Genomic DNA, 26,342 nt, shown 5'->3' with positions numbered 1-26,342 from the left:
TCCTGAGTTGACCACGAGCCTCCGGTTTCGACAGAAGATGCCATTTGTTTTGTTTTTTGGTTTTTTTTTTATACAAATGGAAAGTAGTAGAAAAATGTGAGTGGAGAGTAAAAAATATTGGAAGGAGAAGAGTTTGTATGGAGAATTGGTGTGGAAAGTAAGAAATATTGGGGATGGAGAAGAATTGTATGAAGATTTGGTGTGGAAAGTAAATAAAATGGTTAGGTATTTATAGGGAAAAAATACAGAATTTTTTGGTATTTTTTTTATAAAAAATTTCAGAATTTTTCGAATTTTTTTGCAATTTTTTTGGACTATCGGATTTCTGGAAAAAAACCATCGGAGCATCCCTGTCGCGACACGTGGCACTTGCTTGTTGGGTTCTGTCAGGGCTGACGTCAGCGCGCTGAGATCAAATTTTTTTTTACCGTTGGCACGTGTAATTCACTCGCCAATGGTAAAAAAAAATTTGAATTACCGTGCGCTGACGTCACAAAACTCGGGCTGAAGCCCATGCGGAACTTGCCCTTGGGCCTGCCTGGGCTGCTTCTCTCGCGCTGTAGCACTGTTGGGCTCGCCTAGGGGGCCTTTCCCCCGGTTTTGGTCTTGCGCTGGAGATGCTCTAATGGTGAAACTATTTTGAAATTTCATAATCCGATCAGAAAATGATAGACTCTTCTATATAGGAGGTCGTCGGATTGAAATCAGTTATGTTTTCGTAGAACAAGGGCTTTACATGACTCATGGAGGAAGGAAATTCCAATATTTTATTTGATAGTAGCAAAGGTAGATGTATTGTTCCTTGGAGATTTCAACTGATCCATCAAAATGTTATTCATCTAAAGCAACATTTTGAGAATATAAATTTTCGTTTTCAACATAGGTTACATCAGAAAATTAAATAAGAGTGCTATTATTTCCACCCTCAGTCTTATTTCCTCACCCACCTCATCAAAAATACAATTTTATTTTTAAGTAAGTTCTCCTTACTTTCATTCCTAACATGCTTCAAACCTTCAACTTCTGTCAATCAAAATGCGTGGGATCCTCTATAAAGTATTATTTAAAATAATAAAAAATAAAGAAAATAGCTCTCAATGTTCATCGTCTCTTCACTGAACGAAAACAATAATGGAGAGAAATGTTAGAATTGGAAAGAAGACAAAGAGCAAACTGAGCAAATGAAACAGAAAACTTGTGTCATTGGGTTTAGAAACTGAGGATAAATATGATGGAATTGCATTGGACCCATTTGAAAATTTTGAAGCTTTATTGGAACTTTGATTTGGGTTTGATCAGGATGAGGGAGAGAAGGGAGGGGTTGGGGTTGACAGGGATGAAGGAGAATATGTGTTTTATTTATTTATTTATCTAAGTCCTTAAAAGTTATTTTTATAAATGAATAAATTTGTTTTTAAATCTTAAAGATAAAGGTGAGTGGAAAAATATGACAAGTGCGTGAAAATAGTAGCACTCTTAAATAAATCAAATCAAATTTCTTGTTTTGGTAAACAAGAAATCTTTGCAAAAGACATCAGTTTTAAATTTCATGATCTTTTTACACATGGAATGAGTTCCATAACAAGAAATTTACACAACAAACTGTTCTCAATCATATTAATGTGGTTTTATTATCCAATTTTCCAGCCAAGCCATTTTCTTCACTGCTGTTAGTCCCGTACGCCTGCCAATTGGCACATCCATTCTCTAGTTTCCACGTGTCCTCCCTGGCCTACAAGGTCAGCCCACACAAAGCGTATCTAACCCGAACCCCCAGCGCCTCTACATTTCTCTAAACCTCCACACTCGCTATTATTAGAAACATCTGACCCTACGATCAAGTAGCCACTGAAATATAACGCAACCGCTCGCAAGTAGAGATTATCTTTCTACACTCGCGACTGCGTTCCTAAAATGGTGAAAAAAAAAAAATCGAAAACGAGAGAAAATCAAGAATGGATGTTTTTCAGGAACGAAGCAAAACTAGTGTGTTGAAGTTGCAGAGCGAGCGAGTCTCCTCATTCGCTATGCACCCCCCCCCCCCGCTTTTTTCTCTCTAAAATTCCAGAATCTTCTCACTCTTTCTCTGTCTAAAAACCTAGACCCCATTTCTCTCCAAGTCTCTTGCTTTTCTTCGTCGCCAGGTTTTCAACTCACCACGGCGTCGTTTCCGCTGGTTTTCCCTCTCAAAGTCTGTTGACGGCGTTTCTTCGCCGGTCGCATATTTGAGAGCTGCGGTTAGGGTTTCGAAACTCTGATTCCGAGAAAGCGAGGTACGGATTTTGATCTTAATACAAGTTTTTTTTGGCTCTGTTTGGTTTCCCAAGGAAGACAGTTTGGCTCTTGGCTCTCTGTATTTTTGAGCAACCAAACAGGGGATTGCTAAATAAATTTTTGGTTTTGTGTATTGATTATTGTGCTTATGCTGTTTTTATTGTTTACAATTGCACTGGAGTGTTTGATTGCTGAGAAAATGTTGGGGAAACAAAAGGAAAATGAGAGTTTGAGTGTTTGTGCTGTATACTGCTTACTACGGTGTTTTTGTCTTAAATCTAACCCCTAAACATCTTAAAATAAACATGTGACACATTTCCTGGTAATAAATAAACTTCCCCTTGCAAATGTTATATTTATCTATTACATGTATATATATATATTTGGTCAAGATCTACTTTACATAGTAATTCCATTTAAAAACCAATAACTTATATATTTGTAAACAGTCTATATAAATTTATCTGTTACATGCTTCTCTTGTATCTCAGGATATAATTTAACGTTTCTAGACATGCATACATAGCCTTGATTAAATCTACTAAAACCATATAAATTTGTCATTTGTGTATATGCATCCTTATAACATCCGTTTCCAAACAATTAGATCCTGGTTTCCAAACATTGAAAGATATACCAATAGCACTTGCAAAACTAAAATACTCTGTTTCCTTTTGACTTTGGTTCTAAACAAGCATAAATCTTGTGCAGAGTACATCAGTGGGGCATTCATTGAATTAATGATGCACCTTTCCCTTGATTATTCATTGAATTCTGACCTATTATTAGTACTTAATCACATTTCCATGGTAATAGATAGATACTTTCTATTATAATTATTCAAAAATGTCAATTCATTGAATTATTCAAGAATATCAAGAGGTTGACTTAAATGACTACAATTCCTTTTATTCATGGGTGTTTTTGCATTGAGGTTGTAAAATATAAACAATTGCAGCCAATGGCACAAATCTGTGGCCTGCTCTTTTTGCTGCAAGAGCAATATCTTCAACTTGTAAAACGCGTTATCCCTTATCTTAAGCTCGATACTTTTTGTATCTTATTGCCTTGTTTAGTTGCTTTGAAGTGAAGAGCTGAAATGAAATTAGAAGTTTAATCGTAGATATTATTTCTGCATTGCAGGTTTGAGATGTCTCACAGATCAAAAGAAGAAAAGGGGTATAGCCGGTCTGAATTAGAAGACTATGTGGACGAGTATTACTATCAGTTAAAGAAAGGTAGTGTTAAGGTTAAAAATTCTGATTCAACTTATAGATGCCCATTTTGCGACGGGAAGAGGAGGCATGATTACCGACTAAAGGAGCTTTCACGACATGCGTATGACATTGGCAGAGACAGCAAGGGTTTAAAAGAGAAATCAAAGCACTTGGCTTTGGAGAGGTATATAGACAGATATCTTTATGTGAAGAGTCGGTTAGAATCTGCACCCAAGATTGAAAGCCCTAAACACTTGCAGAGACGGACTCAGGTTGTGGCTGTAGCGGGCTCCTCCCAAATCAGAGAAAAGTCTATTCATTCTGAACCTCAAGCCCACTCCCAGCTTCTTCCCAGCTTCTTCCCGGCCCCCACTCTCCCCACTCCAAAGGCACAACCCACAACAGGTTCTAAGGCTGGTTCCACCCTTGCTACACAGGAGGATGACCAATGGTTTGTATGGCCTCCAATGGGCATTTTGGCAAATGTTAAAACTGAACTAAAGGATGGAAGACATGTTGGGGAAAGTGGTTCCAAACTTAAAACTGACTTGGCAAGTAAAGGTTTTAACCCTTTGAGGGTTCATCCTTTATGGACATACAGGGGTCACTCCGGGTTTGCAATTGTTGAATTTGAGAAAAGCTGGGAAGGTTTCCATAATGCAAAGTCCTTTGACAAGAGTTTTGAAGTTGATCACCGTGGAAAAGGGGACTATAATGTAATGAGGAATCGAGGAGATAACTTGTATGGATGGGTTGCTCGGGATGATGATTACAATTTGAGAAGCACTGTGGGTGATTATCTTCATAAGAATGGAGATTTGAAAACTGTTTCCGCTCAACAAGAAGAAGAACATACAAAAAATTCAAAGCTAGTTACCACTCTAACTAGCACCTTAGTTATAAAGAATTCACATCTAAAGGAGATGGAAAGAAAATGTCGTACCACTGACGATGCTTTAAACAAGGTGGAGGCTGAAAAGGAGGATATTCTCAAAGCTTGCAATGAAAGTATGCTTTCTCCAACTTTATATAATGAGTGTACGTCAAATTTATTCTTTTATTTCCCTGTTTCATTCGTGTGTGTTTGCTTACATTATATTTCAATTTATATGTTTAGAAAGAGAAAAAATGCAAAAAATTGCTCATGACCAATTGGCAAAGATATGCTTAGACCACAAGAAAACCGGTTTGGAGTTGGAAGCTACAAAAAAAGAGCTTGAGGACCGTGAGAAACAACTGCAACAACGCCGTGCACAAAATGATAGTGAGAGAAGGAAAATCTATCATGAAAGGAAAATGGTAATCTTATTGTTTCCATCATAAACTTAGGCTCTGTTTGTATATTATAGAGATATATCACTGGCATTAACTTCTGGGTTGCATTTGATACTTGTTCAGAGCCATTTTAAACTTGACGTGGGTTGTAAATTGGTGCACTAACATTGGAATTATCATTTTAGAAGGATGAGAGAGAACCAATAGAATAAGATCAACGAGTTAGAACATTACATTAAGTTTCCTTTTACATTTTTCTGCTGCCCAACTTATTTGATATTTCCCTAGGATAATACAGGAAAGTCAGAAACTCTTGTCCTATGCGCTTCTGGTTTGAGTTGGTAAGGTACATTGAGGATGTACAAAGTTGACCTTGTATTCTAGTTTAAATTTTGTGTAAATCTTCCTTGATTTTCGATATTTTCGAAGTCAGGCATCATAGTTATCTTTAGATTTTCTGGTTCTCTTCTTTGTCTAATCTAGCGTCCAAAATCTCATTAGGTGTGATATTCCTGGAAATTATTATTTAGTGTAGGCTTATAGAGCTTTTGTTTTGGTTGTTTCTAGAATGAGATGGCTACCTTGGAGCAAAAGAAGGCTGACGAAAAGATGTTACAGTTAGCAGAAGAACAAAAGGTTTGTTTCCATTATTTATTTGAAACTTTAAGAGTTGAATGCATGAGTATCTGAAATTGTGTTTACTGATTGGATGGAAATTGCAGAGAGAAAAGGAGAAACTTCACAAGAGAATCATTGAGTTGGAAAAGCAGCTTGATGCCAAACAGGTACTGGAGCTTGAGATAGAGCGAATGAGAGGTGCTTTAAAGGTGATGAACCACATGGATGAGGATGAGGATTTGGAAGCCAGGAAGAAGATGACTGAAATAAAAGAGAAGTTACAGGAGAAGGAGGAGGAGTATACCGATGTAGAGGAACTTTATAAAACACTTATTGTTATGGAGCGGAGGAATAATGATGAAGTGCAGGAGGCTCGTAAGGAAGTAATCAAAGTATGTACATTTTTTTTTTTTTTTGGTCTGGTTTGAGTCTTGGGTGGTTTATTGAATTATATCTCTCTAATTTGGCTTCTCATGCTTTTTTCTTAATATTATTTTCTAAACTCTCTCCCTAACTTTATATAGAATTAATGTTTGATGAAACTGCTCTGCCTTAATAAGTTATAGTTTCTGGACCATATTTGATGATTTTGGTGCTACACATTGAGTTTGAATCACATGTATATATTATCATGTTGAAAGATAAGGTGGTGGAAACTAGTGAGATGATCATATAGTTCCCCAAATACAACCTGTTGGTCTTAACGACGGATGCTGGTTTATGGGGTTTCGGAGGCATTGATTTCTTATTTAAACTAGAATGTAACTTTAGCAATGTGGCTTAATTTTTGATCGTGATCCTTATTGTGTGGTTTCTTGATCAGTAATTCTTCCTTATCATTGTGGTTTTTCATCCTTGCTTATCAATGTGATAGCGTTTTTGTCGTGTTGTCGGAGCTTAAATTTTGTTCTTTGCAGGAACTGCGGGGTTCAAGCAGCCGTGCTTCCATTGGCGTGAAGATAATGGGAGATCTTGATGAAAAACCATTCCAAACTGCAACCAAGAAGAAATATTCTGGCGAAGAAGCAGATGTGAAGGCAGTGGAGTTATGTTCGCTGTGGCAGGAGCATCTTAGGGATCCAAGTTGGTATCCTTTCAGGATTATCACAGATAAAGAAGGAAAGACCAAGGTATATGTTCAACTTCAAGCAATTTCTGTGTTTCGATAGAATACCATAGTTGGTGACACTGGCACCAATTTAACTTATATTGAGTGAGCATGGTTTCAGTTAAAGAAATGGTCATGTCACTGTCCCGCAAATTTGAGCACCTGAGGTTTTATTAAAAACATATCCATGTGGTCCATCCTGTGAAATTGCAATCTGCATGTTAATTTTCTTCTCCCCATCCTCTGCTCAACCCTATAGCATAGCAACATTTATTCTTGAAGGTTCCTAGCATCACAACATGAGATTGTGCTTTATCTCATATACTAGATCCTATATCACAGTGAGCTTGTACCCTAAGCTCCTAATTTGTCTGTTGGACTGTCCCTTTCACTGAATTCTACCCACCACAAGATTGTCATTTTTTTGTTCCATTTTTCTCGCCGTTGTTTCTTTGTAGTTAAACTCTTCTAGTTTTGATCCACATCTTACTTTCCTGTTAATTGGGTTATATTGGATGTGAGTACAGGAAATTATTAATGAAGAAGATGACAAATTGAAGGCTTTAAAAAATGAGCTGGGTGATGAAGTATACGAGAAGGTGACAACTGCTATGAAGGAATTGAATGAGTATAATGCCAGTGGTCGGTATACAATACCTGAGCTGTGGAACTTCAAAGAAGGGAGGAAGGCATCGTTGGAAGAGGGAGTAGTGTTTTTGCTAAACAAGTGGAAGCTGCTTAGAAAACGGAAAAGATAAACAAGGCAAGTACTTAAATGTTACTTCATATGGAGCTTTCTGCTTAAGAGATATTTGAATTCTTTCAAGGTTAAGAATTGACGATCAGTTACATTATTAAACTTAATGTTGATAAGGATTCCCTTATAATTGTCATCACAGTTTGCCTAAATATTACAATCAATTTGAACTGGTAAATATGCTATGAAGACAGTATGCCGACCAAACTTGGTACTAAAGAATCTATGGCATCATGTGTAGCATGTAGTTTAATTGTTGCAATTTTTGTTCTTATACAATGGTTTGTTTCCTTGTGTGCTTTTTGCAGGTATTTTGGAATATGGATCGGGGTGCTCAAAGAACTTCCTTTAAAAGTGTCAACTAGCTGCTGTTAATGTTCTTTGCTATTGCTTGTCTGTTGTCTGATTGATAGATTTAGTGTTAAGAATATAGTTTTAGCATCTGATGCGACAGTTTGATTGAGGGCAGATTAAATTTGACTTCCTAACTAGTATTAGTTGATAGAAGTTGGAACACACTTTTGTGCATGGCAACATTTGGTCTTTGCTTGACGAAAATATTTTGTCTCTTAGCTTTCAACAAAGAAAATGTAGATGCTATAGAGTTGTTTTCATCTTATATCTGGATCAATGGCTGCTTATCTATCTCTGTCCTTGGGAGTGTTGATGGGCCTCTCTCTCAACCCATTGGCAATTGGTTTAGGGTTGGGCACTTGGATTCTAATATCGTATCATAGCATGATCGTTTATGTATGAAGTCCAACGGCCATACGTGCTCTATGTCACCTAGTGAAATTGTTCACGTTATATGCTTGAAATTGCGACACACAAACTTTGTTTGAAATTGCGCCACACAAACTTTGTTTGAAATTGCGCCACACAAACTTTGGTATATTTCAATTAAGTTATACTATTTTCATCATTTACAAGTTTACAAACATTGGAGCAATATTTGGCTACACTTGCTGCTACTATAGTTCACCAAGTTTCTCCGTTGTTGAAGGAAGATACGATGATTTTGGAAATGGCTGGTCAAATTGCTTGCTCAGCAAGTGTTTGTTGGCCGTGCCTTGTGGGGTAAACATCCAAACATAAAACCGAGTTGGCACTTCTAACAGGAGTGTTGTTTGGACATTTAAGACCTTATGTTTTTATAAAAACTTTCCAATTTATAAAAAAAATAAGAGTATTGCTAAACGAAACCTAAAATTAACTGAGTACACCATATTATAAAAGTATATATTGAATTATTGATTTACCCTAATATAAAATGACCAAAAAAGATATATGGAATTGTGAAACAAATATAATTTTAATAAGTACATCCTACTAACCATATTCAACCCTAATTAAGAGATTACTTGGTTCCCATCTTTGTCATCCGCGAGTGCAGCCAGGTACAGCGAAAGAAAGAGGCTGAAGTTGATTTCTGGCCGTAGACTTTGGCTAGCAAAACAAAGCCACCACTTCGAGGTAGGAGAGTCTTAACTCATTACTAACAAACAATAAAAAGATTAATATTTTTCAAAATTGATCCTTTTGTCTCTCTCTTTCTATGTTCATAGTGGATACCAAAAGTACACCTTAGAGCACTAGCTTTGGGGGAAAAAGTCTTGTTATTTGTGCACGCCCACCTTAATTATTAGTGATTTTACAAGTTATTGGTTTCCAACTACGAATAGTCCATCTAGAGAGGTTGGGAAAGTTGAGAACAAATAAATTTCACAGTAGCATAGTATTATATAACTGAAACATGCATAAAAAATCACTATTAACGAAAGAGGTGGTGATTGCAAGAACTTAGAATTGCAAAAAAAGTGTCTACAGTTTTAGTAGAAGCATAAATCCATATGAAAAGTCAAAGATTTATAAACACTATTAAAAAAATAAAGCTGGAAATCAACTATAAAATAATGCTACAAGTATTAGGGTGTACAAGGGATATTTTTGGTAGTTCAATAGGGTTTACTTAGTTAATTTTATATTTTAATTAAAATATTAGGATGTACTTAGATAATAAGGTGTACTTAATTAATTTTAAAATTCATTTAGCAGCACTCAAAAATAAAAAAAAGTATATTAACTAAAAACAAATCCCCCGGCCCTTCTTCCTCCTTCCCTCTCCGTGCCATTCATCTCATTCTCATTCTCATTCTCATTCTCATTCTCTCCCTTCTTGTGGTAGTTGAGATGTTTAAAGACTGAAGAAAAAAACCATTCAACTATTGACTTCTGTTCGTTGGCGCGTGTTTCTAATTATCCAATCTGCTGGTTCCACGTGTCTTTCATAAACAACAATTTTTCTTTTTGGGTTTTTAAGTATCCAGCTCTTTTCATCTTCCCCTCATCAAAATAGAAAAGAAAGAAAAAAAAAAAGATATTTTCATCTTCCTGGAAGCCCAAGGAGTAGCACTCGGTTGTCTGTGCGTCCATAGAGAGAGCAGTCGCTGAAGCGTAAGGACTATCTCTCGTTTGGACGTTGATGATTGTGTGTCAAGTGTATGCAGATTTTGTTGTTTAAAAAAAAATGCATTGTTTGGTTGCTAAGACAAGGTCAGGATGAATTGTAAAATAAAAATGCGAAGATGGTTTTGGGACCTGCCGGTAAAATGACTCAAGTGGAAGTTAATTTCCGCCCTTTTTCTTTGCTTGTGCTTCCATTTTCCCCAAAGTTAAACATGAAAGACACAACCCTTATGATTTATCTGCATGTGCCTTGTTTCCTTTTGTTTGTTTGCTTTCAGAGAGGTAGGATTGAAGTTGAATCTTAGGTTTTTTACTTATTTATTTATTTTACTTCAGTATTGCAGGTTTGAAATGTCTCATGGTTCAGAAGAAATGGATATTGGTGAGGCTGAGTTTTGTGTTGAGCATTTTGAGACAAAAGAAAGAGCTCATGAAAAAACTTGAGCAGAGTGAATCTCACAATAAAGATCTTCAGAAAAAGCATGATCACAGTGAAGCTCAGAAGAAAGAGCTTCAGAAAAAGCTTGAGCAAAGTGAAGCACAAAAGAACGAGCTTGAAGTTCATAAGCAAATGGTATTATCGTTTTCTCAACTTAGTTAAAACCAATTAACTTATCTTTTGATTGTTTAGTCATCTCCTTTGGGCAAGAAAATGATCGGCATAGATGTTCTTGGCAATTATGATTTAATATGAGCTAATGCTGTGCCTTTTTCTCTCAGTATGAGGAAACTACCTTGGAGAAAAGGAAAATCTATCATGAAAGGAAACTACCTTATTGTTTCCATCATAAACTTTGGCTCTGTTCGTAACTTTGTACATTATTGAGATGTATCTCTGGCATTAACTTCTGGATTGCATGTGATACTTGTTCAGAGTCAGTTTAAACGTGACGTAGGTTGTAAATTGGTGTGCTAACATTGGAATTAGAATTTTAGAAGGATAAGAGAGAACCACGAGAATAAGATCAACGAAATAGAACATTTACATTAAGTTTCCTTTTACATTTATCTGCTGCCCAACTTATTTGATATTCCACTAGTATAACACCAACATGTCAGAAACTCTTGTCCTATGTGCTTCTGGTTTGAGTTGGTAGAGTACGTTAAGGATGTACAAAGTTGACCTTGTATTCTAGTTTCAATTTTGTGCAAACACAACCTTGATTTTCTATATTTTCGAAGTCAGACATCATAGTAATCTTTAGATTGTCTGGTCCTCTTCTTTGTCTAATCTAGCCTCCAGAATCTCATTAGGTGTGATATTACTGGCAATTATTAATTAGTTTAGGCTGATAGTTTTTTTTTTTTTTTTTGGTTCTTCTAATAGTTTTTTTTTTTTTTTTTTTGGTTCTTCTAGAATGAGATGGCTACTGTGGAGCAAAAGAAGGTTGATGAAAAGATGTTAGCAGAAGAACTAAAGGTTTGTTTTTTCATTATTTACTTGAAGAGTTGAATGCATGAGTATCTGAAATTGTGTTTACTGATTGGATGACAATTGCAGAGAGTAGAGGAGAAACTTCACAAGATAATCATTGAGTTGGAAAAGCAGCTTGATGCCAAACAGGTACTGGAGCTTGAGATAGAGCAAATGAGAGGTGCTTTAAGGGTGATGAAACATGAGGATGAGGATTTGAAGCCAAGAAGAAGATGGATGAAATTCAAGAGAAGTTAAAGGAGAAGCAGGAAGAGTATACCAATGTAGAGCAACTTTTTGTAACACTTATTTTTAAGGAGCGGAGGAGTAATGATGAAGTGGAGGAGGCTCGTAAGGAATTAATCAGTGTAAGTACAATTTTTTTTGTCTGGTTTGACTTTTGGGCGGTTTATTGAATTATATCTCTGCAATTTGGCTTCTCATTCTTTTTTCATAATATTATTTCTAAAATATCTCCCTAACTTAGAATTAATGTTTGATTAAACTGCTCTGCCTTAATAAGTTATAGCCTCTGGACCACATTTGATGATTTTGATGCCATACATTGAGTTTGAATCACACTCACACTCACACACACACACACACACACACACACACACACACATATGTATATTTTAGCACGTTGAAAGATAAAAGTGGTGGAAACTAGTGAGATGAACATTAGTGTCCCAAATACAACCTGTTGTTCTTAATGAAGGATGCTAGTTTATGGGGTTTCAGAGGCATTAATTTCTCATTTAAACTAGAATGTAAATTTAGCAATGTGGCTTAATTTTTGATCGTGTTCCTTTGTTATTGTGTGGTTTAATGATCAGTAATTCTTCCTTATCATTGTGGTTGTTCATCCTTGCTTATCAATGTGATAGTGTTTTTGTCCTGTTGTCGGAGCTTAAATTTTGTTCTTTGCAGGGACTGTGGGGTTCAAACAGCCGGGCTTCCATTGGTGTGAAAATAATGGGAGGTCTTGATGAAAAACCATTCTAAACTGCAACCAAGAAGAAATATTCTGAAGAAGAAGCAGATGTGAAGGCAGTGGAGTTATGTTCTCTGTGGCAGGAGCATCTTAGGGATCCAAGTTGGCATCCTTTCAGGATGATCACGGATAAAGAAGGAAAGACCTAGGTATATGTTCAACTTCAAGCAATTTCTGTCTTTCAATAGAATACCATTGTTGGTGACACTGGCACCAATTTAACTTATATTGAGTGAGCATGGTTTCAGTTAAAGAAATGGTCATGTCACTGTCCCCGCAAATTTGAGCACCTGTGGTTTTATTAAAAACATATCCATGTGGTCCTTCCTGTGAAATTGCAATCTGCATGTTAATTTTCTTCTCCCCATCCTCAGCTCAACCCTGTAGTATAGCAACATTTATTCTTGAAGGTTTCTGGCATCACAACGTGAGATTGTGCTTTATCTCATATTCTAGGTCCTATATCACAGTGAGCTTGTACCCTAAGCTTCTAATTTGTCTGTTGGACTGTCCCTTTCACTGAGTTCTACCCACCACAAGATTGTCATTTTTTTGTTAATTGGCATCACAACGTGAGATTGTGCTTTATCTTACTTTCCTGTTAATTGAGTTATATTGGATGTGAGTACCGGAAATTATTAATGAAGAAGATGACAAATTGAAGGCTTTAAAAAATGAACTGGGTGATGAAGTATGCGAGAAGGTGACAACTGCTATGATGGAATTGAATGAGTATAATGCCAGTGGTCGGTATACAATACCTGAGCTGTGGAACTTCGAAGAAGGGAGGAAGGCATCATTGGAAGAGGGAGTAGTGTTTTTGCTAAACAAGTGGAAACTGCTTAGAAAACGTAAAAGATAAACAAGGCAAGTACTTAAATGTTACTTCATATGGAGCTTTCTGCTTAAGAGATATTTGAACTCTTTCAAGGTTAAGAATTGACGATCGGTTACATTATTAAACTTAATGTTGATAAGGGTTCCCTTATAATTGTCATCACAGTTTGCTTAAATATTACAATCAATTTGAACTGGTAAATACGCTATGAAGATAGTATGCCGACCAAACTTGGTACTAAAGAATCTATGACGTCATGTGTAGCTTGTAGTTTAATTGTTGCAATTTTTGTTCTTATACAATGGTTTATTTCCTTGTGTGCTTTTTGCAGGCATTTGGAATATAGATGGGGGTGCTCAAAGAACTTCCTTTAAAATTAAGAGTGTCAACTAGCTGCTGTTAATGTTCTTTGCTATTGCTTGTCTGTTGTCTGATTGATAGATTGAGTATTAAGAATATAGTTTTTGCCTCTGATGCAACAGTTTGATTGAGGGCCGATTAAATTTGACTTTATATTTCCTGACTAGTATTAGTTGTTAGAAGTTGGAACACACTATTGTGCATGGCAACATTTGGTCGCTGCTTGACCAAAATCTTTTGTCTCTTAGCTTTGAACAAAGAAAATGGAGATGCTATAGAGTTGTTTTCATCTTATATCTGGGTCAATGGCTGCTTATCTATCGCTGTTCTTGGTAGTGTCGATGGGCCTCTCTCTCAACCCATTCGCAATTGGTTTTGGGTTGGGCACTCGCATTCTAATATGGTATCAGAGCATGATCGTTTATGTGTGAAGTCCAATGGCCATATGAGCTATTGTATCATTGGCATTAACTTCTGGGTTGCATATGATACTTGTTCAGAGTCAATTTAAACTTTAAACGTGACGTGAGTTGTAAATTGCTGTGCTAATATTGGAATTTGAATGTTAGAAGGATAAGAGAGAACCAAGAGAATGTTAAAACATTTACTTGAATGTTAGATTGAGGGCAGATTTAAACTTGACTATATTTTTCTTAACTAGTATTAATTGTTACAAGTTGGAAGGCACTATTTTTCATGGTCACATTTGGTTGCTGCTTCACCACAGAAACAGCAGGTTGATTAATCCGATTGTTACCATTTAAATGCTTGTCCTTCTCCTTCTCTTCGGTACTAGTGGTTGCTTTGGCAGTTTAGGGATCATCTAGTTGCTTATTTTTTGGTTGGTTCTCAACATTTGGTTGAAAATTCCAATTTCTGCAACAATGGCCAAGATTTTTGTTGAAAATCTTCTCTCAACATCGAAGAAAATGGAAAACCTATAGATGATATAGAGTTGGTTCATCCATCTTTATCTTGGACTGTTGATGGGCCTCTCAACCTATTGTCAATTGATTTTGGATTGGGCACTCACATTCTAATATGGTATTAGACCATGATTGTTTATGTGTGAAGCTCAAAGGCCATACGTGCTCTACATCATCTAATTAAATTATGTACGTAATAAGCTTGGAATTTTGCCACACAAACTTCCTTCATGATATCATGTGTAAATTAAACTAAATACTTTGTGATATTTCAATTAAGTTCTACTATTTCATTGTTTACATTGGAGCAATATCAACTAGATCAATTAAAACACACACAAAAAAAAAAAAAATAAAAATAAAAAACCTCCGGCCCTTCTCCCTCTTTCTCCGGACTACCTCCCTCAGTTGGCGGTCATTCATTCTAATTATCTCTCTGTTTCTATTTTTATTTTTAAAATATTGCAAATCCTGTCCATTAGGTTATACATCAATTTTATAAGCTAAAGCCTTTGCTATGAAAAAAAGCGTTACCTTGGGCAAAAAGATTAAAGATTTTGCAGGTGGAAATTGAGGAAGATTCTAAGATGCTTGTACAAATTATCACTAGGCAAGGTGTTGTACCGTGGAGCTTACGATCACTTCCATAAAATATCTGGCGATTTCTTGGAAATTTCAGTTGTGACTATCAAACATATTTATAGAGAAGCTAATGTAGTTATTGATCAGTTAGCTAAAAGATGACATGTGTATAATAATTCATCTATTTGTTTAGTAATTTCCCTTTGGATGTAATTACTAGAGTCTATTTTGATATGTATGGTAAGATCCCAAGGGGATCTCATCTGTTTGAAAAAAAGAAAGAAAGAAAGTTTAAAGACCTTAAAATGATTAAGAATAAAAAATGGAGCAAACACTTCATAAAGAAAAGAAAACCCTTCAATTCCATCGACTTGGGGCGTGTTTCTAATTTTCCAATCTGCAGGTTACACGTGTCTTTCATAAAACCACTTAATCAAAAGAACAAAAATATCAATGAAACACCAATTTTCTTTATGGGTCTATATATATCCAATTTTTTCATCTTCCTTCCATAAAAAGAGAAAAGGAAAAAAATCTTTTCATCTTCCTAAAACCCCAAGGTCGGTGTTCTGTTGTCTGGGGGCATCCATAGAGAGAGCACTCGCTAAAGAGTAAGGACTATCTCTCCTTTGCATGTTGATGATTATGTGTGTGCAGTTTTTATTGTTAAAGAGTGAAATGCATTGTTTGGTTGCTAAGAAAAAGTCAGAGAAAAAGTGGTAAAATAATTCAAATGCAATATGGTTTTGGGACCTGCAGTTAAAATGATTGCAGTGGTGGAACTTAATTTCCACCCTTTTGCTTTGTTGGGAACAGCATGAAAGACACGACCTTTATCTGCATGCACCTTGTTTTCTTGTTTGGTTGCTTTGAGGAGGTAGGATTGAAGTTGAATCTTAGGTTTTTTAAAAAAAAAATCCCTTTTTCCCTTCGGTATTGCAGGTTTGAAATATCTCAAGTTTCTGAAGAAATGGATATTGGTGAGTCTGAGTTTTGTCTTCATCTTTATGTTGCCTTTGCCTTTGAAGGGGCATGCAAGATTAGCTTACTTTAATTTTTATGTTATGTTTGATAAATAGCAAAGTTGAAACAAAATGTGCGTGACCACCTGGAGAAGGTATTCTTGGAGCAGGATAAAGCCTTAGCCAAATCTGAAGTTCAAAAGAATGATAATAAGAAAAAGCTTGAGCATATTGAGGCACATAAGAAAGAGCTCATGAAAAAGCTTGAGCAGAGTGAAGCCGAGAAGAATGAACTACAGGAAAAGCATGCGCAGAGTGAAGCCCAGAAGAAGGAGCTTCAGAAAAAGCATGAGCAGAGTGAAGCCCAGAAGAAGGAGCTTCTGAAAAAGCATGAGCAAAGTGAGACTCAGAAGAAAGAGCTTCAGAAAAAGCATGAGCAGAGTGAATCGCACAATAAAGATCTTCAGAAAAAGCTTGATCACAGTGAAGCTCAGAAGAAAGAGCTTCAGAAAAAGCTTGAGCAAAGTGAAGCACAAAAGAATGGGCTTCAATTTCGTAAGCAGCGTGAGATACAACTAATGAAACAAATGGTATTATCATTTTCTGAACTTAAAACCAATTAACTTATCTTTTGATTGTTTAGTCCTCTCATTTGGGTAATCTACTGACCAGAATATGATCGGCTTAGATGTTATTGACAATTATTATTTAATATGAGTTAATGCTGTGCCTTTTTCTCTCAGTATGAGGAAACTGTCATAGAGAAAAGGATGACTGATGAAAAGATGATAGAGAAAAAGGTTTGTTTTCCCTCTACTGTAAAAAGTAAAAGATTTGTTTATATAAATGAGTTTTGTAAATTTCGGTTTGGTGATTTTATGGCAACGGCAGAAAGAAAATGAGAAACTTCAAAGGAAAATAATTGAATTGGAAGAGTTGTGTGATCAAGACAAGGATCAAGCTGAGGTTAAGGATGTGAAGAAGGAAAAAACAGATGAGGATGATGAGGACCAAGAGCAGGATCATGATGAGGTTAACGATGATGAGGATTATGAGGATGAGGATGAGGACCAAGAGCAGGATCCGGATGAGGTTAACGATGATGGTGGGAATGAGAAGATGAAGAAAATTCGAAAAAAGTTAAAGCAGACGGAAGAGGAGTTGGAATATGCTGAAGCTCATAACCATAAACTTATTGCAAAGGAGTCTGAATTAGAGGAGGCTCGTAAGGAGTTAATCTCTGTATGTATATCAAGGATTTTGAATTTCTGTGCATGTCTTTCATTAATTCTGTTATTTTAAATACAAGAAGTTTACACTATGCAAGTACATTTGTCAATACCCCAATGTTTGCTTAAAGTTATACATATCTGGTATCTGTTATTTAGTTTCTTCTTGTTAATTTATTTTAAAGATTATTTTCTAAAATAGTTACCCTTACGTTATATGATCCAATGTAGGCTTAAAGTTTATATGCCTTCACATATTAGAGCTCATTGACTGTATTTTGAAGTCTTCAAATCTGGATATACAATGGCGTTGGTCTTTAATCTTGTTAAATTAAATCATATGTGTATTAACATCTTCTGTTGATAAAAAGATCATGTGTAACCAGTAGATAGATGACCTATGTACGCTGTCCCACCTACAATTTTGTTGCACCACTAGAGTTTTAGGTTTACATAAAATTTCGTAGACATCAGCAAAATAAAAATGTGATGCCGTTATAAATTTAGGATACATTTTTTTTTCTTCTCTCGTCTGATCTCTAAAACACTCCAGATATAATTGGTTGGGGGATTGATCAATCTTTAGCTAGATGACTTCTTTGCTATAGCTTAATTGTGAATCATGATATTTTCTTGTCAATATGATAATCCTCGTCATTTTTTTTTTTTGCAGGGATGGGATTCAGCAAGTCGTGCTTTTATTGGCGTGAAGAGAATGGGAGAGCTTGAAAGCAAACCATTTCAAACTGCATGCAAGAGAAAATATCCTATGGATGAAGCAGATGACCAGGCAGCGGCACTATGTTCTCTGTGGGAGAGTTATCTTAGGGATTCTTGCTGGAAACCATTCAAAACTATAAGGGTAGCCTTTCGTCAACAACCAAAGGTATATATTTAATTAATACAGCACTATCAGACCAATAATAGCGTACCATTTTTGGTGAGTTCAGGTCGACCTACCCCAAGCATTTATAGCTCTCGTGAATTCTTCCTCACTTGCACTTGGAACAACCAGTGCCGTCTTGTCTTCAAGTCGTAGCTAACAGTACCCAACACAATGGCCAACGTCATCATCTCCATGTGGAGGAGTGACGACTTCTCTTGATACCCTAGTTTGTAACTTTCATGTGTACATGTGCTTTCAAATAAAGAAATATCCTTGTTATGGTTCCTGCAAATAGAAGCACAGTTTTTATTAAAGATATATCCATGCGGTCAGTCCTGTGACTTGCAGTCTTCATGTTTCTTTTCTGCTCATTTTTTTAACTTTATTCTCTTCTCGCACTGCTCACTCTATAGCCTTTGATCTTGAAGGCTTATGCTTCTGAAGCATGTACTAGGTCTTGTATAACAGGGAGCTTGTTTTGTCTGTCGGAACATTGAGTCGGAGTCTGTGGACTGTGCAGTTTATCCACATTAAGATTGTCATGATTTTGGCCCATCATTCTCTTGCCATAAATTTCTTGTACTTGATTAATGTTATCCAGAACTCCTCATCTCCCATCTGCCTTTCTAACTGGATTATATTGGATTTGAGTGTACAGATAACTATTGATGAGGGAGATGAAAAACTGAAAAAATTAAAGGACGAGTTTGGTGATGAAGTCTACAATGCTGTGACAACTGCCTTGCTGGAATCGAAAGAGTATAATAGTCACCATTGGAGGTATACAGTATCAGAATTATGGAACTTTAAACAAGGGAGGAGAGCATCATTAAAAGAGGGTGTCTCGTATTTACTGAAGCAGTTGAAACTGCAGAAAAGGAGAAGATCAAGCTGAAGGTATGTATTCAAATGTGCTTTCTATATAGAAATATCAGATACGGCTTTCAACTTGAGAGTAACTCTTACTAGAATTGTTTCAAGTTTCTTTAGAAATGTTTGGTAATGTAGAATTGGTTAGGCTTATGTTTAGTTACATATTAAAAATTAATGTTCGCAAGGTCAAAATTGAACTTGGCTAAATAATTATTAAGACCAATAAACCTGTTATTTCTTTTACGCAGGTTTACTTTTATTCCATAATCTGACCTGAATATGCTTTTTGGTAGGCATTGTGGAAAGAAGATGGAGTGCTGAAAGAGCTTTGGTTACTGTCAAGAGTCAACTGGCTGCTTCTTAATGTTTATATTCTATTTTTGCTCATCTGTTATGTGATGAATAGATTAAAACTTAAGAATTTTCTTTTGGCATCAGATGTTGTGAGAGACTTGTATGTATAGGGATCAAGTCAAGCAGTGGTCCTCTTTACATTTGCATTTTTCTTTAGTTTTATATCTGCGCTTCTTCTTCTAAATCTCACCCATCTAGCAACCAATGACCTAAATGAAAAGGGTTAGCTTTTAGTATAAATGTGATTATTTCACACGAAGCTTTCTATCCTAAACAATCTACCTCTAGCACAGAAATTGTCAAGATTTTTGTAGTTGCATGATGTTCTTGCGTAACTAAATACAGTCTTTCAATTCCATTAACAAAAATACAGTTTTTCCATAGAAAGAGACCCTCCGTACTCGCTTTTAAGGCCAGCACGTTCGAATTCTCAATAAAACAACAATCAGATTAGAATCCAGGCCGGAGATATAACAAAAGCAAGTTAAACTTCTGGGAATTTTGTAAGGCTGTTTAGTAGAAAACGAAGAGTTACTGACAAATCAATTATAGGAACAAAACAAAATACCCATCATCTCTGGTAGCTTTAACCTAAATTCCAGACTTTTCATTGGTACCCAAGTTTTTGCTTTGTTTCCATAACCCTAGTAATAATTCTGAATTGTTAGGTAGAAGATAAGACTGGCTTCTACAAATGGATGATCTCATTGCTGAAGAAGTGTTTGTGTGGCCTTGTAGGCATTGGGGCAAACATTAAAACTGAATTAAAAAATGGGAAACAAGTTATGGAAAGTGGTTCAAAACTTAGTCCACTCCCATCAAGTTTCCTACACTTTTCTTTTCACTTATTTGATATTCAATTAGACCTTGAAGTTGTTCAAATTTAGCCTGCATTTCTCTCTCTTCTTTTGTCTAGTTCTCTCCTTTGCTAATCTTCTGTGTAATTTGATCGAAGTATTCTTGGCAGTTAGTATATAGTGTTCGCTGACAGAGTTCTTTTCTCTTTCAGAATGAGAAGGCTACCTCAATGCAAAAGAAGGCCGACAAAAATCTGCTATGGTTAGCAGAACACATGGTTTGTTTTCCCATAACTCTTGGTTTTTTCTTATCACTTGTGATTTTGGTGAATGAATCTTTGAAATTTCATCTTAGAGATTGAGTTTCGATTGCAGAGAGAAAAGGAGAAACTAAACAATTTTGTGCAAAAGCAGCTGGATGTCAAACAGTCACTGGAGCTGGAGACAAAGCGTCTGAGAGGTGCTTTTGAAGTGATGAGACTACTGGATGATCAAGATGACGATTTCGAAGTGATGACAAAGATGGATGAAATTCAAGATGAGTTAAGGGAGAAGGAGGAGGAGTTGACGATGCTGAAGAACTTTATAGAGCATTCATTGTTGAGGAGCGGAAGGAATAATGATGAACTGCAGGATGCTTGTTAGGAGTTAATCAGTGTACGTATATTTGTGTTTTTTAGTTTCTTTTGGTTTGACTCCATTGGTTTATTGAATTGTATCTCTCTTTAACTTCTGCAGAATTAAGTTATTTATTATAACTGAAGTGCCCTGAAAAATTAGTCTCTTGAGCATGTTTGTTGATTTAGCCAATCTTGAAAACAGAAGGTTTGAATGTCACCAAAATGCTAATAAGAGTGCCACTTACTAAATGATTTTGCGTTGTTTGGTGTTTGAGATTTTGATGCACTATGACCATAAAAAAAGTAAAGAAGATTGTGCTGCACAACATATATGCCATTTTAATTCAAAATACAAGAGTATTAATTTTTACTTAAAAGATGAATTAGCATGTGGGAATAATAGAATTGATTTTGGAATATGGGACCTTCTTCAATAATTCTAGAGGCACCAACTAGTTTTCTAGAGACGCCAACTCGTATCAAAATGTTTCTAAATCCTAAATGAGGTAGCAAGATTTCATTCGTTTGTACTTGGACTCACTGTGAATCGCCATGTTTAGAAAAATGAAGAAGAGTCATTAATAAATGAATTTTCCTTAATAGGTTTTTAAGGATATGGATGAAGAACTGGCTGGCCAGACTTGTATAAGAATAGTATACAGAATAGAGAAGAAGTGGGTTTAGCTTCGCCAAAGTCCAAGTCTGAATTATTAATTCTATAACGGTAAGCATTTTTTTACCACAAAACCAATGCTGTGTAGTGTATTGCAAGTGGGTTTTCCTGCTGCTTTCTTGAAAGTGCTATTTGTTTTTCTGGGCAGCCAAACAGAAGATTTTCTAAGGACATTCTGGTTTTGCATATTGATGATTTTGCTTGTACATGGTTTATGCTGTTAGCAAAATGAAATACATTGTTTGGTTGCTAAGAAAAGTCAGATGAATAGAAAAATCAATGCTAGTGTTGTGAGTCATGTATCTCTTATGGTCTTGGACAAATTTGATTTAGTTGGGAACCTTTTCTTCATTTGTTTGACCAAAACAGTTATGGAAGATTCGTCCTTTTGTCTTTGCATATCTCTTTTTATTTATTTATTTTTCTAGCTTATATGATTGTTTAGTTGCATTTTAGAAATTGAATTGAATATGAATCTTTGATTATTTATTTTCCTTTTTGTATTGCAGGTTTGAGGCTTGAGATGTCTGAAAGTTCGGATCAAGTGGATTGTTGCAATGGTAAGTTTGAATTTTGTCTTCATTAAGGGTTAAAATTTCTGAGTTTCTGTTAAAAAAATTCCCTTTGAAAAGGGCTGCAAGATTACTAAATTTCATTTTCCTATTCAATGAACGTGCTTTAAATTTGATTGTTCTGTTTTCTGTTTTATTCTTCTAGTATCTTACTTTATTTTCCATTCTATGTTGTTAAAATAGTAAATCGGCCGAAAAATACTCATCCCTTGTGCGAGCACTATGAGAAGGCACTCTTGGAGGAGGACAAAGCCTTAACAGAGTTTGATGCTCAGTGCAAAGATATTAAGAAAGAGCTTGAGCCGAGTGAAGCTCCAAAGAAAGAACTCAGCAAAGAGCTGGAGCAGAGTGGAGATCAAAAGAAAAAGCTTGAGAAAAAGACACAACTTCAAAAGCAGTTGCCACAAATGGTATTCTTAATGCCCTCAACCTCCAATAAATTAACTGGGGTTTTATTTGCATTAAACAAAAAGATTTACAGCTTTCTGGGATTTCCTTGTTGGTGCCTTTTTATTTCAGTTCGAATATTAGCTGGATTTCAATTCAATGCATTGCCATTGCTATTAGAACCTTCTCTTTAAGTTTCTTTTACATTGTTCTTGTTCAACTTATTTGATTTTCTTAGAATATCAACGATTCATGGGACTCCGCTGTCCTACTTGGTTGGTTCTGGTGAAGGTGGTACACTGTTGTCTTGAACATTTAAGTAGCTCTTCCTTGCTAACTATCTTTTAGTTCTCCCTTTTGCTAATCTAGTGGCAGAATTTATGGTTGATAAATATACCACTGTCTGCACACGTATGGTATTTATTCGATATACGCTGTCGTATTTGGCAATTATTAATAAATTGGGAACTCATTTAGTGCCTTTTTTAAAATGGTGCCTTAACAATTTATATTGACACTCATTTTTCTGAACAGGGTGACGAAACAAGAGGAGGCTCTAATGAGCCTGCCACAGAACTTGATGCAAGCACTGCCTATTTTTCGGAGGTCTGCCGTTAAACACTTGGTTAAGAATACGGGAAACAATCTCTGTAGGATTGTTAGGTATTTTCTCAGACTGATCTTTATTTCTGGACAGGACAAACTAGCTGAAGGCAATGGGAAGAACCTTATCCCAGAGCCAATTCCTTCTCAAACTCCTGAAGAAGTAAACTCCTCTCCTTCAGTTTTGATAAAGATTATTATACTCCAACTTAAACTAACCATTATATACATGTTATCAGGCTGCTGTCCCTGAACAAGCTACTATCTCTGAAGAAGATCGACTGCTGCTCCAACTTTCGTCCACTAAACAGCTTCTTCAACTTCGAGATGAACCGCAGGCCTCAAATGCAGCAGAGTTAGCCAAACAAACTCTCAGGACTTGGCTTTCCAGAGACCTAGAAACGATTTCCCCTCATGAAAACTTTGGAGAGCTAAAGGAGGCTCTGGAAGTCCTCCATGCTCAGAACCTGCTCCCTGAAGAACTGCTAAGGATGCTTCGCAAAATGTTCATTGGCCACTTTGGTTTTGATGCTCATATTGCTGAAAAAATCAAAGAGAAACAAGAACTCCATGAGTACACGAGGTTCTTGACTGATCATGAACAAGACCTGGCTAAGATCAAACATGGAGTAGAGATATGCCAAGCCTGTGAAGCTGAGCTGGAGGAATATGACTTGAAACTCGGCAGGGTCAAGGCAGAATTGGCTGCATTGGAACAGGGAAGAGCCGGACTTATTAAGAAAATTCAGGGAGTGATGGGAGGCGTGGAGCCTATCAAGAGGAAATTAGAACAAGAATCTTCTCAAGCTGATCAAGTCAGGGCTAAAAGATTTAAGCTAGAAGTTAAGGCAGAGTGTGTTAACGCTCTGTGGTTAGCCATTAGGAAGGCTATAAACAATTATTTTAGCTTCTAAACATATCAGCCATAACTGTTGCCATTTTATGAACACAAATGCCATCAAATATTATATGGCCAAGAAAACTGGACCTTCATCCATATTATATGGCAATACATAATTTTAGTACTAGCTTATTTTCTTTTTCTTCAAATGGATTAATCCTTAGTAATTAAATGTTTAACCAAAATAAAATCCTAAAAATTAAGTAAAGGGTTCAATACTTGAAATTGAAGTACCAAGAACTAAGGGGTCGATTGGTATGGCTGATTGTCATGGACTGGACTAAATACTAGGACCGTCTTGGATTGGCTTGGCCTATCATAAGCTGGATAACACTTCTACTGCGTTTGATATATGTTTTGATTGGACTAGGACTAAAAAAAATTTAAAATATTTTTTGACTTTTCTTCTCTCTCTCTCTCTCTCTCTCTCTCTCTCTCTCTCTCTCTTTCTTTTTACTCTTCTTCCTTTTCTTTTAATTTTAATTTTTTTAATATGAAAAAGTGTGAATTTACCGTATTATCCTCATTTAATTAATAATTTTAATTCTTAATGTTTGCATTAACCAAGGACATTTTCTGGTATTTTGAATATTTCACCATTCTTTGCCTTTTGCTTTATATATAGACTAGCCTATCTGCACGCGCTTCCGCGCCTGCGAGAGGCTTAAAAAAAAAAAATTATTTTAGAATTAAAAAAGATAATTGGTAGTTGTGTTTCATAAAAATAGGATCCATTATCTAATTTTTCTTTTAATTTTAATTTTAATTTTTTTAATATTAAAAAGTGTGAATTTACCATATTATCTCATTTAATTAATAATTTCAATTCTTAATGTTTGCATTAACCATGGGCATTTTCTGGTATTTTGAATGTTTCACAATTCTCTGCCTTTTGCTTTATATATATAGATTATCAAATTGTACTACTAGACACGTTTTCATTGTTTTTGTTTTCTAATTAATCTACCGACGCATTTTCATTTCTTGAAAATGCAAATTTGTTTTCTTGTTTTCATTCTATAAAAATATTCTCAGAAAACATTCTCCGAAAACGCGTACCAATATGCTGCACATATAGATATCAGTACAACATGCTGCACATATAAGCAAGGCAAGCCTTTTACAGGTTTTAGAAGCAATAAAGGCTTTTACAGTACCAATACAATACAGCTGTTGGAAGATGAAGAATTTCCAGCAGATGTAAGAAGACGAGGAGTTTCCAGCAGCAGTTAATTATTTTAAATATATTCCAATAAGTTTGTTCCAGAAAAGGAAAATAATTGAACTCATAAACCTGTTTTCACTTGCAAATTTTAATCTGAAAAGCTAAATACAGATACAAAGAAAAGGTTTTTTGCCCCTTTGACAAAGAAATAAAAGAGAAGTGTTCAAGACAAGAAAAGCTGAGTGCAAGAAAGAAAGGAGAAGGTAGCAAAGAGATTCTGGTTCGCTCACATGTTTCTGTATGACGATCTTGTATGGTTTATTGTTCAAAAATGAAATTTATTGTTTGGCTGAGAAAATGTCAGAAAAATAAGAGATTAGTGGTAGTGCTCTCAGTCCTGTATGTCTGGGTTCCTTATTTCCTTGTTTAGTTGTTTTGGAAACGGGGTTTAATTTTGATCTATTTTTTTAAATCTTTTTACAGCACTTCAGAAGAAATGGATATTGGTGAGTTTGAGTTTTGTCTTAACTAATTCTAAGATCTAAACGGTAAGGAACAATACGTTTCTTACACAAATCACTTGTCTTGGAAGTGGGTTTTGCTGCTGCTTTCTCAAAAGGGCTATTTGAGCTTGTGATTCAAATTACTTCTGTAAGTGGGCAAAGTTGGGGTTTTGTTTTTCTGGGCAGCCAACAGAAGATTTTCTGAGGACATTCTGGTTTGCATATTGATGATTTTGCCTGAACGTGATGTTAACAAAATGAAATACATTGTTTGGTTGCTGAGAAAACATTTATGAAAGAATCGTGGTGGATTCCCAAATTTCTTTTCCTAATCAAAGAATGATCTTTAAATTTGGTTTTACTGCATTCAGTTACACTAGTAAAAAAAACCCCTTGCGCGACCAAATTTTGCGCGACGAAAAATAATTCGTCGCGCAAAGCCACTTTGCGCGACGAAACTTGAAACTTCGTCGCTCAAAGTCTTGCGCGACCAAATTTTGCGCGACAAAAAATAATTCGTCGCCCAAAGTCACTTCGCGCGACAAACTTTTGCGCGACGACAATACATCGTCGCGCAAAGTCTTGCTCAACCAAATTTTGCGAGACGAAAAATAATTCGTCGCCAAAAAGTCACTTCGCGCGACAAACTTTTGCGCGACGACAATACATCGTCGCGCAAAGTCTTGCGCGACCAAATTTTGCGCGACGAAAAATTTTTCGTCGCCAAAAAGTCACTTCGCGTGACAAACTTTTGCGCGACGACAATACATCGTCGCTCAAAGTCTTGCACGACCAATTTTGCGCGACGAAAAATAATTCGTCGCTCACGAGTAGTGACTTTGGGCGACGAAAAATAATTCGTCGCTCAAAGTGACTTTGCGCGACGAAAAGTAAACTTCGTCGCGCAAAGTCCTTATAAAAATAAATAAAATAAAAAAATATTTTTAAAAATTTTTCCATGACGTAATGCAAACATTTTGTCACCTAA

At 35.9% G+C, this 26,342-nt stretch overlaps 3 protein-coding genes across 7 annotated transcripts; all 3 read left to right on the top strand.

The window, feature by feature from the left end:
- The first annotated feature begins 2,001 nt into the window (after positions 1-2,001).
- LOC117630667 (factor of DNA methylation 4) lies at positions 2,002-13,097 on the top strand. 3 transcript variants are annotated; one of them, XR_004586230.1, is made up of 12 exons: positions 2,002-2,273; positions 3,418-4,499; positions 4,609-4,790; positions 5,334-5,402; positions 5,489-5,776; positions 6,302-6,514; positions 7,020-7,255; positions 8,643-8,722; positions 10,052-10,289; positions 11,073-11,135; positions 11,217-11,497; positions 12,060-13,097. XR_004586230.1 is itself a non-coding variant. In XM_034363366.1 (8 exons), exons 2-7 carry the CDS (start codon positions 3,425-3,427, stop codon positions 7,248-7,250), a joined length of 2,058 nt encoding a protein of 685 aa, XP_034219257.1. In that variant the 5' UTR covers positions 2,002-2,273; positions 3,418-3,424; the 3' UTR covers positions 7,251-7,255; positions 7,558-7,894. The 3 variants fall into 3 exon arrangements, 1 of the variants encoding a protein (XP_034219257.1); XR_004586231.1 differs by lacking the exon at positions 8,643-8,722; XM_034363366.1 differs by lacking the exons at positions 8,643-8,722; positions 10,052-10,289; positions 11,073-11,135; positions 11,217-11,497; positions 12,060-13,097 and adding an exon at positions 7,558-7,894.
- A 1,480-nt stretch (positions 13,098-14,577) lies between these two features.
- On the top strand, positions 14,578-21,261 carry LOC117630668 (factor of DNA methylation 5-like). Of its 3 annotated transcripts, XM_034363368.1 has the most exons (11): positions 14,578-15,440; positions 15,772-15,809; positions 15,909-16,381; positions 16,535-16,591; positions 16,683-17,033; positions 17,694-17,906; positions 18,565-18,803; positions 19,073-19,144; positions 20,143-20,208; positions 20,306-20,587; positions 21,154-21,261. In XM_034363368.1, exons 1-7 carry the CDS (start codon positions 15,283-15,285, stop codon positions 18,799-18,801), a joined length of 1,527 nt encoding a protein of 508 aa, XP_034219259.1. In that variant the 5' UTR covers positions 14,578-15,282; the 3' UTR covers positions 18,802-18,803; positions 19,073-19,144; positions 20,143-20,208; positions 20,306-20,587; positions 21,154-21,261. The 3 variants fall into 3 exon arrangements, with proteins under 3 accessions (XP_034219259.1, XP_034219258.1, XP_034219260.1); XM_034363367.1 differs by having other exon boundaries at positions 19,073-20,208; XM_034363369.1 differs by lacking the exon at positions 15,772-15,809 and having other exon boundaries at positions 14,581-15,440; positions 19,073-20,208.
- Positions 21,262-22,159: 898 nt separating this feature from the next.
- LOC117630669 lies at positions 22,160-23,810 on the top strand. The gene is made up of 3 exons (XM_034363370.1): positions 22,160-22,205; positions 22,717-22,948; positions 23,025-23,810. Exons 2-3 carry the CDS (start codon positions 22,742-22,744, stop codon positions 23,697-23,699), a joined length of 882 nt encoding a protein of 293 aa, XP_034219261.1. The 5' UTR covers positions 22,160-22,205; positions 22,717-22,741; the 3' UTR covers positions 23,700-23,810.
- The last annotated feature ends 2,532 nt before the right edge of the window (positions 23,811-26,342 follow it).

Source organism: Prunus dulcis, chromosome 6 (genome assembly GCF_902201215.1).
Source record: "Prunus dulcis chromosome 6, ALMONDv2, whole genome shotgun sequence".
In the NCBI taxonomy this organism is placed as follows: Eukaryota; Viridiplantae; Streptophyta; class Magnoliopsida; order Rosales; family Rosaceae; genus Prunus; species Prunus dulcis.
The sequence above is the reverse complement of the archived record's forward strand: the minus strand, read 5'-3'. Positions and strand labels throughout refer to the sequence as shown.